At 35.9% G+C, this 15132-nt stretch overlaps 1 protein-coding gene across 1 annotated transcript; it reads left to right on the top strand.

Moving 5' to 3' along the window:
• Window positions 1–206: 206 nt before the first annotated feature.
• Window positions 207–14863, top strand: LOC101255446 (uncharacterized). The gene is made up of 15 exons (XM_004248965.5): window positions 207–657; window positions 1814–1941; window positions 2185–2317; window positions 8269–8425; window positions 8511–8589; window positions 8849–8889; window positions 9022–9138; window positions 9276–9356; window positions 10185–10247; window positions 10373–10424; window positions 11933–12007; window positions 13875–13922; window positions 14088–14123; window positions 14201–14275; window positions 14570–14863. The coding sequence occupies exons 1-15, from the start codon at window positions 498–500 to the stop codon at window positions 14630–14632; spliced, it is 1308 nt and encodes a 435-aa protein (XP_004249013.1). The 5' UTR covers window positions 207–497; the 3' UTR covers window positions 14633–14863.
• The last annotated feature ends 269 nt before the right edge of the window (window positions 14864–15132 follow it).

Below are 15132 nucleotides of genomic sequence, written 5' to 3'. Positions count from 1 at the left end.
TAATTCTTCTAATATTTTTAGTTTCATACTTTTATTTATGATTGTATCAAATGCTCGAATATTCTATAAAATGTCTGTGTTATAATAAATCAATATCTTAATAGTTCTATAATAATTTATAAATCAACAACGTATAAACTCTAAAATCAAATCGAACCAACCGATATGCAAACCCGAGATTATTTAGAGTCAATATCCAAACTCAAGGGATTATTTTTGTCTTTTTTCAACCTAAAAATGCATTTACTAAAAACTCATTAGCAAAAGAGGCAAAAGATATCAAATTATTATATTGTAGAGTCCTCCTCTGTAAATTCATCTCTTTACCGGCAACACCCCCGTCGGTGTTCCTTTTACGGTAGAACTTCGAAATATTCCAAAGAATTATACCTTTTCGCCGACTACCCTTACTTCTCCTCATACACTTGACTGTAGAGTTGCGATCCGTTTTTCAGCTACTATTCTTTTGAGTCTTTGACTGACTGAACCTTCAGAAAATGGCGTCAACGGAGGGGCTGATGCCAATAACCAGAGCTTTCTTGTCTTCTTATTATGATAAATACCCATTTTCCCCTCTTTCTCAAGATGTATCGCGTCTTACTGATGAAATTCATTCCATGGCTAAGAATCTGCAGAAAGATGCTCCTTTAACAGAAGGTAATTGAACTTGTTCGTCAAATTTACACTATGCTTATGTATTTTCGGAAATTTGCTTTACTGATTATGGTTTCTCATTTTCATTATTCTTGATTACTTGGTTTTGTTTAGGTGGGTTTGTATTAGGTTCTTATAGTTTTCTTGTTTTGAGTTTACCAAAAAATCTTTGGCTGACTATAGAAATGATCTGAGCCAGAACTGGTGAGTTACTATAAAGTCCTGAAGTTGTTGTTCTATGTATTTTGAGTTTATGCAGACCATTTTACAACTATGAATATCAACTTCATAAGAAAATTTGCCTAAAATTGTTGATGCAATAGGTAAAGGAGGTTTTGGATACATCTCAGGTGGGACAGTTTCTGGTTCCCTTAATTGAATTGCATAGATAGAGTTTAATGCCCAAGGATGTAGTGTACTTTAACGACAAGACTGTGTCATGGAATCCATTTGTTACTCGGTTGGAGGTGGCTGGAACATGTTATAATATGAAATAAAGGAGATAAATGGAAGATTTAGAGAAGAAATCCTAAGAGAACACAGAGCTATTCAGTTAGGATTGGATAATATTTCTACAGTCCTAATTTTCAAAAAAGACTGGATAATATTTCTACAAGGCAGTTTAACTCTGAAGAATGTTATCCCCTAAAAGATAAATAGAACTGTGCTTGTTGCATTTACTAATCATAAAGTGATGCATGAAAAGCTTCATTCATGTGGGTCAGCTGTCCTAGTTCTAAGAATATGTGGTTCTGACCATGTTGGTGGAAGGATCGGATGGTCAATTAAGAACCCAACTGGATGCTGCAATTTTAAAGTGGCCCCTGGAACATGACATACTATATTTATTTGTTTAAGTTTCAGTACTCTTTTACTAATTCTCTCTAATTTTCTTAGTATGTTCCGGGTGACCTTTTTTTGATAACCGTGGAGTTTGGGCCAGCATGCATGCACCTCGACAATTCCATGGGTGTTCCGAATAATTAGTTGTGGAGGATCTATTTGAATTTCCCCCCCTGATTAGTGTTGAATGCTTTCTGATCTAGCAGATAGTGAAGTTATTACGAGATTACGTTAATGCAAGCAGACTTGTATTTGTTTTCAGTTGGTGAGCTCCACTTGTGAGGCAACTCACATTTGATTTGTTTTGATTTGATAGGAGAAAGTTCATTAGTCCTTGAAGCGGAGAGTCACCCTCCTCACAAAGTTGACGAGAATTTGTGGAAGAACCGAGAACAACTTGAAGAAATACTTTTCCTATTGGAAAGCTCCAATTGGCCACCAGCGGTGAGAAGCTCAATTTTCGGAGCTCAAGTTTTAGCTTTTCTTTGAGACCTCAGTTGACTTCCAGTAATGTCATTTGGTTTCGGATTAGTTCTAACCTCTATGTCTCCAGGCTTGCTTGATTCCAACAGAAATGCTTTTGGTGTACCCACTAGTATTCCTCACACAGGGTTGAGCAAATATCACAAAATTTCTGAATTGTCTTAAATTTATAAAGAGTTGTTTTTCTTCTCTGTTATATTTCAGCTTCAATTGCAGTCAACCACTGAAGATGTTGAACTTGTTTCTGTCCTTGAACGGCTCGGAGAAAAATTCCGAAGTACATTGAAGAGTTTGCAAACTTTCCAGTCAAAGAATTCTGAGTTCGTCTTCAACACTGGTTGGTCCTTCTATGCTTCTTAATTGTTAAGCTGTTGCCAGTTTATGAAGTACATTCAGATCTTTTTGTTTAATTGCTTTTATTCTGAATTTGTTAGTTTATAACTTTATATCCCCATCATCACTCATGTTCACGATAACTAAGTAAAAGAGTATCATCACCTGAGTGCTCTTTGTAGAACCGGACTGAGCTACACATCTTTTTTGCTGTAAAGTCAAACTCCGTTAGTCCATTATATTAAGAGGAGTCAAATGTAGGATGAGTGGTCACAACTTCTAGGGTTCAGTAAAATAGGTATGCTGATGAAAAGGGTAAGAAATATTTGGTATGTCTTACATTGGTGGATTTATACCTTAGGAGTGCTTTAAGTGTAAAAGGGATTTATAGAAAACATTAGATGATTTTGTTCTATTTGTATAAGTCTGGTGCCCAGAGTTATTTGCTATCTACACTGGTGGGAGGTAGCATATACCTCGTAAAATAGGAGAGGTGCATGCAAGTTGGCCTGGACACCGCTACATAAAAAGAGTGCACTCTATCTACAATCTAAGATTTAATCTAAGCCCAGAAGACACATCCAACCCCATACAATTTAAATCAAATCAAAGAAACCAAGAGTCCTATGCCATCTAATGATAATTGGCAACCACTCCCAAAGGTATAACTGAAAAAACAATACTCAAGATTCCAAAAACCTAAAGCCAGGAGCCCAGGAGACACAAACTAAGCCAAGTCAATATGAATAATAGTTTGTGAGAGAAGCTTAAGAGGATATTGTCACAACTATGAACACTACATTTATTGTTCAAAGGTTGCTATTACAGAGCATATCGTCAAATTTTGAAAATGATAACTCTGTGAAGTTAGAAGAAGATTGCGATGAAGAGTGGGAGAGCAAAAAATAAGATAATTGACGTGGTACCATAGAGGCATAGATCATGCAAGGAGAGAATCTCTCCTTAGTCCCTCCTCTATAGAATTTGGATATACAGTATATCATTTCAAAGTTCACACTACTTATCCAAGAAAAAATGTAATTCAAAGTCTCTTTCAAACTAGTTTAATTCGATTGTACCCACTAATGTAAGTCTTATTACTGAGAGAAAAGTAGAGCGGATATGAATTTAGACTAGTGGGGAATGGAATAATGTTTGTTGTATAAAGTTGGATATGCTTGGTCGAAATTAGAAAGATGAATGTTTTCTAGAGTTTAGTAGGAGATGAAGTATTACACTTGGTGTCAAGAGGGGGAACAAATTGTAGATGGTGTTCCTGAAGATACATTTGTTAGGAGATTCGACAGATGATTAGTTCGTGCAGAGGACGTTAAATGGGTTGTCCGAGCATGATGTATGATAGCTCGGTTCGATGTTCTAGAGTAGGTGATGTTTTGAATTTATTCAGAGTCAATAAAATTTGGGCCGATCGAGTTTTAAGCAGGGTGGTTGATGGGTTAAGGATTCCCTTTTTTTCTGGATTTGGTAGGCTGTCTGTGTGAAACTGTGAATATACAAGTTTAAATATAAAGTTGGATTTTCATAGTGAACTTAGTCGGCATCCGAACACCTATGGTGTCTGAATCTTTTCAAGCAGATAGGTGTTTTATATGTCATAAAAAAAAAGCAGATAGGTGTTTTATGTGGTTGATTTTGAATATGAATGAGTTTAGCTAACACATCAACATTGAAGTTTATGTCATGTGTTGTAGCAAGATTTTTGTCATTTGATTATTGGAGATGTGATTTAGTTATCAATTTCTTTTACTGGAGATGGTGATTTTGTTACAAATTGTTATCGCCCTGATGGCTTAACTAGTGAACATGACGCAATTACTGTCATTGTTTCTCTTCAGAAATAGCCCCTCAACTCATATTTGCCATTTTCCAGTCTGCTCGCTGCCACACACCAAAATTCAACTATTTATACTTCTAATAGATTGAAAAGATCCACGAAGTCCATATATCCCTGCCTCTAGGGGGCCTACTGGCTATAAACTGGAAGGACGGAAAGAGAAAATAGGCCTAAGATGTCTTGAAAGTAATAACTGTTGTGTACTGCCAGTCCTACTGGCACTCTCTTCAACCAAATTGCTTCCTCTTCAGCTATTTTCACTCTAAGGGGTCGTTTGGTAGGGAGTATTAGGAGAAATAGTTCAAGTATTATGTGTGGTATTATTTAATACTAATGTTTGGTATGAACTTTGGGTCTATGTATTATCAATCCATGGATTAGTTATGCACCCTACATGGTATTAGAGGGTGTATAACTAATACCTTCCATTTGGTGGTATTAGCTCTAATACCATGGGATTAATCTAGGTAAAGACAAAAATACCCCTCAAGACCTTTCAATCATTTTGTTTATTTTTTTGATTTTATATTTTATATTTATACTAATAAATTTTTTAAAATAAATTAGCTTACAAGTTTTATTATTTAGATATAATTTTTTTTCTAAAATATGAGTTATTTAATCTATTTATTATTAATATAAAATATTATAATCCGATATAATGTTGATGTATGAATTTAAGAACAATTTATAAGTAAAATATTGTCTCTTAACGGAAGTCCATTAAACATTACACAAGTAGTCTAAAACAAGAGCATATATAATTCATAAGTAAAATATTGTCTCTTAACGAAAGTCCATTAAACATTACACAAGTAGTCTAAAACAAGAGCATATATATATATATATATAGTCTCAAGTTCGAAACCCCATGCTAGCGAAAGCTAAGGGTTTGCCTTTTGGGTCGAGCCTTGATGCGGGTTACCTCTCCTATGTGGTTTGCGAGCTATTGCCTAGGAGTGGGGTTCTATCCTGTGCTCACCCAAAAGGGTAGCAGCTGCGGGTTTTCCTTGTCGTCAAAAAAAGATAATATACACACACACACACACACACATCTCGAGTATAAAAATAGTTTAATTTATTTTGCTATATTTATTTTTTATTTTTATTTTTATTTTATCTTATCATAAAGAGTTTTTTTTTTTAAATTTATTGATACAAAACAAAGTTCAATAAATTTTCTCTATAAAATCATTATAGTTGTGTGACCTTTTGAGATATTAACTCCAATTTATTAAGATGACAATTATTTACGCTCAAATATTTTAAGTGAGAAAATAGTGAACATGACAAGAAAATTTTTATTCTCCTAGCTAGTTATAAATGTTATAAAAAATAATATTCTCCGTTAATTATCTACCTTGACTCAATAACATGAAATATGAAATCTCACAATAACTCTAGGGTATAATTGGAAAGAATTTTTTTTGTAATCTTGTAAACCACACACAAAATTAGGTAAGAAACAATGAACCAAACACTTGATAAAAATAATTCTTGCATTACTAATCCATGCATTACCGATCCCTGCATTATTGATCTTTTTACCAAACGACCCCTAACTGGTATAACATTTAAATTCTTTAAACCTCATTATTGCAATTATCTTCTGCAGTTCCAACTTTTTTTTTGTTTTGAAACTGGTAAGGTTGTATTCTTCAACATTAAGGGCATGCTAGCCACCACCAAAAAAAAATCAATTACAAACTTCCTATTAAATCTACAATCTGATCTGTATCTACTATACACAACTGTTTACACCAAAAAAGTAGATGTACTATACAATTCATTTGACCTTGTGTATGGAATTGGATCTATTGTCGAAAATCTACTCTTTTTTTCCTTCCAAACTGACCACCATATACATGATGGTGTTAACCTCCACCATCTTTTTTGGCTCTTGGTACCTCCTCTCCTTACTCAGCTTTCAACACGTTTGATGTACGTTCTGGCATTGTCCAATTCAGATTTGAGATGCTAAAGAACAAATTCCAGATTTAAGCAGTGTAATTACAGTTCAAGAAGAGGTGGCTGTTGGTTTCACTTGTCAAATTGCATAAAAAACATCTAGAGACCATCTGTTTAGCCTTCTTCTGAAATACTTCTTGTGTTAAACAATCTCTCTTTATCACTAGCCAAGTGAAGCATTTCACTTTCGTAGGAATATCCCCCTTCCAATGATAATGCCAAAGGTGTTTTGGTCTCCCTGCCATCACCTGGAGACCTCTTCTATAAACACTGTTGACTGGGAAAAGGCCATCTTTGTTGTGCTTCCACAACATCCTGTCTGTGGCATGCGTTGATGGTTACTCTGCCTAGCATCCCTAATATCTCAGTCACCCTTTTCACCTCCCAAATTCTGCAGTTCCAACTTTTTAGTAGTCCATTATCTTCAGTTTCTCATCCAATCCACCATTAGAGATGTATTCCTTTGTTTGAAATGAACTACTATACACTTGATCGAGTTGTCCACCCGTCAAGCTTATACTTTGAAAGCTATATCTAAGTTCCTTGTTTTCAGGCTTCAAATATCATCATATACACTACCCAACATGCAAGGGAAGAAATCGAGGAAATTTTGGAACTGAAAGTACTTTTGCCCAAGTTATTGGAGCTTTTTTTGTACATTTTTGAAGCAAATGTATCATTGCGGTCATCTATTGTGACTGATTGTTCTTACTTATTTCTTATTGAAAGGGGTTACTCTAAGTACAAGAACCTGTTTTGATATGAGATTTCTTTCTACTTTGTATTTATGACGTGAGCAGACTATTTCCCCCCATGTTCACAAAATATTTATGTTATCAGGAAAAAAAAGTGTACTTATTATATTGATATGTTTTTTTTTGATAACGTTGAAGTTGTATTTTTCAGCATAGCCACCTCCAAAAATTACAAGCTAAAACCATAATTACATTGATCCTAGGAAATCTACAAACTGTTCTGCTACTTCTATACCTTCTTCTTTACACCAAAAAAACATGTTAATGCAATTTTCTTTAACTTTCTGCATAGTGTTAGTAATATTCTCATGACACCTAAGATTTTTTTTCTCTCCGAATAGCCTACCAGACACAAGCAGGTACTATAGACCACCATATTTTTGTGTCTTGCTCCCCCCCCCAACCCAAAATCCAGCAGCTTAAAAGATCAGCAGTATGTTCTGGCATCACCCAGGGCTCTTGAGAAATTCTGTAGACCATGCGCCACACCTGAACAGTAACCCTACAGTGTAGGAATTCTTCCTTCTCATGACAAAAAAAACATCTGGAGACAATCTGGAAGCCTCTTTTCCCGAGTTTCTCCTGAGTGAGACATGCCCTTCTGGTGACCAACCAGGTGAAGCATTTCACCTTGGTTGGGGTGTTGCTCTCCCATATTTGTTTCCATGGACCATGAATTCCCCCAGTGTGAGTCATGACCTCTCTCCTATACAGTCTGCACAGAGAACTTGCCATCAGAGTCATGTTTTCATCTTATACCATCTGCTTCTGTAGCAAGGCCTGAAATTCGCTCAATTTGAGTAGTAGTTCAGCAATTCTATCCACTTTCCGATCATTTAGATTTCTCCTGAAGGGAGGTTCCATCCCTGAGGGGACCAAATCTCAGCAATTTTAGCCTCAGGGTTGGTGCAAAACGAAAAGAGATCGGCGAAAACCGAGTTTAGACACTCTTGTCCAATCCACTTGTCCTTCCAAGAAAATACTTTGTGACCCTCTCCCACCTTGACCACCAAATTCTTCTTTAGACTATCCCATAAATTTCTGATTGATCTCCAAACTGATACCCATACATGCTCTCCAAACTTATTATGTTGATATGGTTTGAGCTTAAACGAAGAAATGAAGATTCATATAGCCGATCCCGACCTGTTTGGGACTGAGGCGTAGTAGTTGTTATCAGGAAAGTATACTACCCAAAATTAGGTGCCCTTGCATGTATCATCAACTACTAGAGAATGTTACTAGAATCTCCAACAAAGGCATACACTCAGCTAAATGACAAGTTGAAGAGATGTGCAGTATATAACAGCAAATCACTATTGCTTTACATGTTTTAAGGGCATAGATAATAATCTCGATTCTTTTATTCTTTTGTAGTGATGACCTACATGCCACAAGATTTTCGTGGTACACTAATAAGGCAACAGAGGGAGCGTTCTGAGAGAAATAAGCAGGCCGAAGTTGATGCTCTAATCAATTCTGGTGGAAGTATTCGTGATCGATATGCTCTGCTATGGAATCAACAAATGGAACGGTAATTATTGTTTTATCATTCTCTTCATGATGGTACATTCAGTATATAGTTTGATTCTGACCCATGCCGAGATACTTTCACACAGGAGACGGCAACTGGCTCAACTGGGTTCTGCTACAGGTGTCTATAAGACACTGGTGAAGTATTTAGTTGGAGTGCCACAGGTACGTCACAATGCATATAGTAGAAAATAATGGGTTTATAACTTTGCCTAGCAAGTATATGTTAATGTTTATAAACAAGGCTTGTTGTTTCTTTGCATTAACCTTTTGTTTAGAGCAATCATCTCATGGATGCCAAATTGCCCATTTTGAAGCCCTATTCTTCAATTAAATAGTTCAATTCAATCTAAATTCATGCCAGGGGCAGTACATTGATTTTCTGGTCTTCAGTAAAACTATTTACGTGCAATTTTTCTTGCAGGTTCTGTTGGATTTTGTTCAGAAAATAAACGACGATGATGGGTATTAATTTTGCTGCATTGATCTTATTTATTCCTTTTCTATTGATTGCATTCTTGTTTTGCTGATTTTTCAAGGGTTGGGCTACCCAATAGTAATCCTTTCTGCGTCTTTTTGATAAATGTCTACCTCTAGGCCAATGGAAGAGCAGCGACAACGTTATGGTCCACCTTTGTACAGCCTCACAAAAATGGTGCTCAACATTCGGCTTTTTCTTTCTCTGCTTTGGCGACGTTTTGAAGCTGGAAAACTGTAAGACTTTAGACATATTGTACTTTCAAATGACTGAATTGAGAAGCATATGGTTATTTCTTTTAATGTCTGCATCCTCGCTCCACAGTAATAGCATTTGTTTCACCTGAATGTTCTAGTTGTTTCAATTTGGGCAGGTCAAGGAGTCAAATTACGGTCTTGGAAGAAGCAGTAGATATCTACACATCCGAGTTTCAAAGATTCATCACATTCATTCGGTACTTTATGCTTCTGGAACTGTTATTTCTAATCTTTCTCTTGTCCCTACTCATGTTATTCAATATAGATTAGCCTAATCTCCTCTGTGTTTAGGTATTGCTCTATTATGTATTTCATAATGTGATAATTTATCTTACGGTCAATAAGATGAAACATTCAAGTCGCTTCATGGATGGCATTCATGTCATTGTAGGCAACTTAGACCATGTGTTAAAGCTATGTCAGAAGAAAAATGAAAGGAATCTTTTACAATGTTCTCCTCTTTCTTTGTTTTGTTTCAAAGTGGTGGAAGGAAAATATAAGAGGGAAATCTTTGAAGCCGTTTCTGGCTTGAAAGAAAATTGGAGAAAGAGTAACATATCTCCCATCAAAGAAGTGAGTAGTATTCAGACCTTGGCTGGCATTTTAGGGTAGGGTGGACAAATTACCTACTGTCTACTTAGGTATGCCCTAGGAAACACCGGAACAGGCACAAAGATGTGGAGATCTGGAACAGTATCATAGAGAAGACAATGAAGAGGTTATCCCAGTGGAAACACAATATCTATCATTAGGGGGAATGGTTACTCTAATCAACTGTCTTAGACTCACTGCCTACCTATGTGATATCCTTGTTCCCCTATCCCTTGCGGTGTGGCAAAGAAGCTTGACAGACTCGGAAGGTTTTTTCCTTTTTAAAATGTGTGGAAAGACAACAAGGGTAAAACTTGTATGACAATATGTGTAGATATTTACTCACATCACTAGAGGACCATTTGTTATTGAAGAGGGTGTAGTAAGTAACAATATCTGGTACTTATTTAACTGGATTTACTTAACTCTTGCAGAGACGTATTTGCAAATTCCCCTTTCTTTATTACTGCAGAAGAAGCTGGTACATTAGAAGCCAGGTATTCAGAAATCCTCTCGATGGTGGCTTCACGTACATTTTGTCATTGTTGGACTAAATGTAAGGCCATAATTGATATGATTTTCACAACTTGATCTAGAGCTTTCTTTTGGTTTCCAAATGCAGAAAAAGTGATGAGTACAAGGAAGTGAGTGTTCCAGCAGGAAAAAGTCATGAGGTTTGTTTTTACTTTGGGATGAATGCTTTCTCTTATTTCATACGTCTTCTTATATTGGTATTGCTAGTTTTGTAACTTGTAAGCAAGTCATGTGTATCTGTATGTGTGTGTGTATGTATATATTTATATAGTCGCTTAGTACATGTGTTCCACATGTACGTTATGTTGATATTTTTGTACGGAATCTGATAAAAATTTAACTGAATACATAGTTAAATAACTTACTTTGAGTTGTAACAGGACTAAATTAGTTGTGAGATAATTTTTGTAATTAGTTACTTCTGTTTCATGTGGTATAAAAATGGTACTCACTCCGTCCCATTTTATATGAGTTAGTTTGACTCGATATAGAGTTAAAGAAAGAAAGAAAGACTTTTGAAACTTGTCATCTAAAATAAGAGATGAATGTTTGTGTGACTGTGAATCATTTCATTAAGGTGGGCATGTTAAAGTTAAACTGTTACTTAATATAGGGAATAAGATGCCACCCGCAAAGTTTTGGTGTGCAAATGACTTTTGGTCAAGATTGAGGCGTAACTTATGTATTTTCCCCTTTTAAAATAGTCTAAATATAACATACTTAATCAATTAAGTCTATGTAGTTTGGATCCTCCAAAAATGCTGCTGCACCGATGTCGTAACCTCCAAAAATGCAAGCATCAAGATGTATCCGAATCCTAAATCCTATGTGATGATGGATTCTAGCTCTAGGTTTGAGAAAAATACTGTAAAGGGACAAAAACACACATTTTAACTAATTGAAGGTTAGATGTGCTTAATAATGTATCAAAAACCGAAAATAAGAATTAGCAATAATTGAGGGACAAAAAATTTTGTTATCCCATTTCCGAAGTTCAGATTATTATCAATGACTAAATCCCGTAAACACTAGTTAGTATTCTTTTTCTTCCATGAATCGTTTGGATTCTTTTGTCATGGAACTGCTGAATTTGTTAAGCTTGGTTTGTGATTTTCTAAATGGAAAGTAATGCTTTATTTGCATTTTGTGTCCACACATTCATCAATATGATTGCTTCACAGTGTTGTTGATTTGTTCTCTACTATTTCAACACTTCTTCCCTCCTAAATTTTGGGTTGGAGTTGTTCACTCTGCAATCATATTTTAAATGTTCTTACTCCTAAACTTCAATTGGAACTCCTTCTGATTTTCTTTTTGGCAAATTAGCTAGCTACCTATGACAATTCAAGGGTGTTTGGAGCTCTTGGTATCCAAATCTTAGTGATTGTTTCTTCTCATAAATCAAGTACAAGATCTATATATAGGTGTTGGTGTTTCAATTCAGCAATGTTTAGATTTTATGTTGCAATGCCTGTTCTGTGTAGATTTTGGTTATATATGGGGATGGGGAAATAGCATAGAAAAATACATTGTCTATTCGTCTCTGAAAGTCCTTGTTCCTGAAAGTTTGTTCTTTAGAGCTTCATTTGTGTTAGTTAAAACTGTGTACAGTTGATTGATATATCTGTTATGTCAATGTTATATTTAGGTATCATTGACAGTCGATGCCATAAATTCATACATTGCGTGGGATTTCTCTTTGGTTCAAGGCAGAGTAGATATGGTAATATCCTTTTATCTTCCTATAGATGTGCCTATTTGAGTATATGGTTTGCATGTTCTCTTGAAACAGCTTCCCTTCTTGTTTTGATTTATTTTTTTTGCTTTATACTGTTATCTTTAGATTTGTGTCCATTTGTCAGAAGTTGATGTCCAACTTATGAGCTTCTTTTGGCTGTCTTTTTTTTTTTCTTTAATGACGAGAGAAACCTGCAGCGCTACCCTTTGGGTGCTTTACCCGCTGCAATAGCTCGCAAACCACACAGGAGAGGTAATCCGCACTAGGCAAGCCCGGTGCAATAATCTTGACCTAGAAGGCAAACCCCTTGCTTTCGCTGGCAAGGATTTTAGAACTTGAGACCAATATGAAAGTCCCAAGCCCAAACCACTGGGCCACCCCGAAGGGTCTTCTTTGGGCTATGTCTTCGTGGTATATGGGCTATTGACTTTCTTTCTTTCCAAGAAACATATTCTATTTTTCCAAAACGAAAAATTGGTCTCCTCCCTGTTTATGTTGTTGGAGGAAACACACAACAAGTGCATATTTTTTTGATAAAGTAGTTCTTCATTATTAACAAAACAGGCAAAGAGATGCTTGTGTAAGCAGAACAAAAATCCCAATTTTTTTAGTCATACACAGAAATAAATTTTATCAAAATCTTTAGACTCCCTATCTTTTCCAAATTACACCAGAAGGCAAGATTCCATAAACACCTGAACTCAAGTTGTGAGCACACTCACAAACTCCATTGAAACACCTCTGATCTCTCCCTCTATAATATTTGTTTGTTTCACTCCCCAGCCCCCTCTATAAAGTCCACATAATTCAGGTTGGATTCATGTATCAAATTTTTCCAAAGGATTTTCTATGGTGGTCTTCTTACCCAACTAATATGCGTCTCAGACATATCAGTGGTTTCTCTAGTTGGAGGAGTGAAAATTCCAGCAAACATGATAATGTGTTTTCTTTCTCCACAATAGGCTTACACATACCACCTGCTCCACCTTGCTACCATCTCATACTAGATATTTATTTGGCAGCTACTACTGCATTTGTAATTTGTTTCTTCTTTATCAAAGTATTCAGAATTCAGGTATCAATTTGCATAACAGTTTTCAACCTCCCTGGCAGCTGTTTGGTAATGAACAGTGCCTACCAAACTTATAGGCCTAAAATCTTTGACTTCCATTGCATTAAAAGAAGCATCAAACTTCTTTCAAGTATGAAGTAGACTGTTTCTCGATTGACTTGCAGATTTTCCCAAAGCAAAATGCGTAGTTAAATTTTTCTCTTGTGGAGCATGAAAAAACTATTTTCTTTTCCACTTCACTATGTTCCTAGCAACTTTAGCTGCACAAAAGCGGCACCAGTTGAGAGGAAAAAAAGGACATCCCGGTATACTAAGATCCTACTATGTGCGGGTCCTGGAAAGGGCTGGACCAGTTGAGATAATAATGCTAATTACTCTGTCATTTACATTTGGAGAAAGTGCTGATAAATCCTTGCATATTAACATATATTTTGTCATCTTCGGTCAACATCTTTCATATTATCTAGTTTGTACTTGCTCCTATCCGTATGACCTGTGAAGCAATTATCCGGTGGCAGAAAAAAATGATTGAAATTAACTCCCAAATTTCCCAAGAGACTACATGAAGCACCTGTCTTCTTTTATTCCTCTTTTTCTCATTCCTTTTCTTGTTCATTTTTTGGATCTTTTAATGGATTGGTCATCAGATATGAGCTAAAATCTGAATGAATCATTTTTCATTTCACTTCATTGAAAAGTCATTTTTTATTTCAGTAAACTATCAGATAACACTAGTAGATTTCTGTAACCAAGTCATCTGGGCTTCTTTTGTTGTAACAGGACATAGGCTTTAGCATGGAGTATACGGATCCTTCTGGACAGAAGACGGTATGAAAGTGTATTATCTCGTCTTGTCATGTTTTCTCATGAAGTGTCTGCTGCAATTTTTGGTTTACTAAGAAATTTCTCTTGTGATATAACTTCTCTTCTCTCATTCACTCACATTGCTCTGGTTTAATCTTTTTGACTTGTCAATCAAACGCCTGATCGCAGCAAATCTTACCTTATCGACGATATGGAGCTGACCAAGTGAGTATTACTTTGCTCCCTTACTATTCTAGCAAGTAAATTTGCAACTACACCTCCTTAATGCTCATTTCTTCCAGGGGAACTTCTGTACGTGCCTGTCTGGAAACTACAAACTCATATGGGATAATTCTTATTCGACATTTTTCAAGAAGGTGAGTAATACATTGTCGAACCTAATTCATTGAGGTTATAATTGTCTCCTTTGAAGTCTTACGCCCTTTCCTGTTGGTATATCCGACAATGTTGCTTAACGCTGCATACATGTTTTCTTGTTTCAGTAGAACTTGGTCTAGTGAAATTAGTAGTTCATGTAACTATTCTGTTGTATTCTTCCTTGCCCACGGAATAGGTGCCTGTTAATCTAACAATTGATTGCTTTACTGTTTTGTCTAATCGAAAAAGGAACAACTATCTTAGGGTCATTATTTTTCTTTGATTGGCAACAGGTCTTGCGATTCAAGGTGGACTGTATACCTCCAGTTGTAGAACCAGTGCTTTCATCTGATTAAGTAGATGAATGAACATACGATGTTCAGATTTGTGACTGCTGCTAATTGTCTATGAAGATGCATTCTCTCATTTGTCTGTATTCACAACAGTTCTTTTGTTTGTTTTAACTGTAAAAATCCATCCTATGGCTCTGTTAGTCCTGATGCCATGCTGTAACCTGTCTGTTTGTATTGATAAGTACCCGGATTTTGATGAAGTTTCAGCATAATAGACCCTCATTATACCTCTAATGTTGATCTTATATTGAGGTCCATGAATGGCTACTACATTCTTGTTTAACCGAGTAAAATCTTGTAACCGTTTGGTTGCATTTCATTAGAAAAAGGATTTGCAGTTCAGAGGAACTTTATCAAAGCCTGAAAGCTAGAGAGCTGATGCTTGACTGCATGAAATTATATAGTATTTTGAAGAAAATCTAGAAGATTCGTAACGACGTTCGAGCGTATTGAAGAGTGACCTGAACTGGAAAGCTATATACTTCATCTCTTCCTTACATAGG

The sequence above is a fragment of the Solanum lycopersicum genome, chromosome 10 (assembly GCF_036512215.1).
Source record: "Solanum lycopersicum chromosome 10, SLM_r2.1".
NCBI classification, from domain to species: Eukaryota; Viridiplantae; Streptophyta; class Magnoliopsida; order Solanales; family Solanaceae; genus Solanum; species Solanum lycopersicum.
This window is presented reverse-complemented; position numbering and strand designations above follow the sequence as displayed.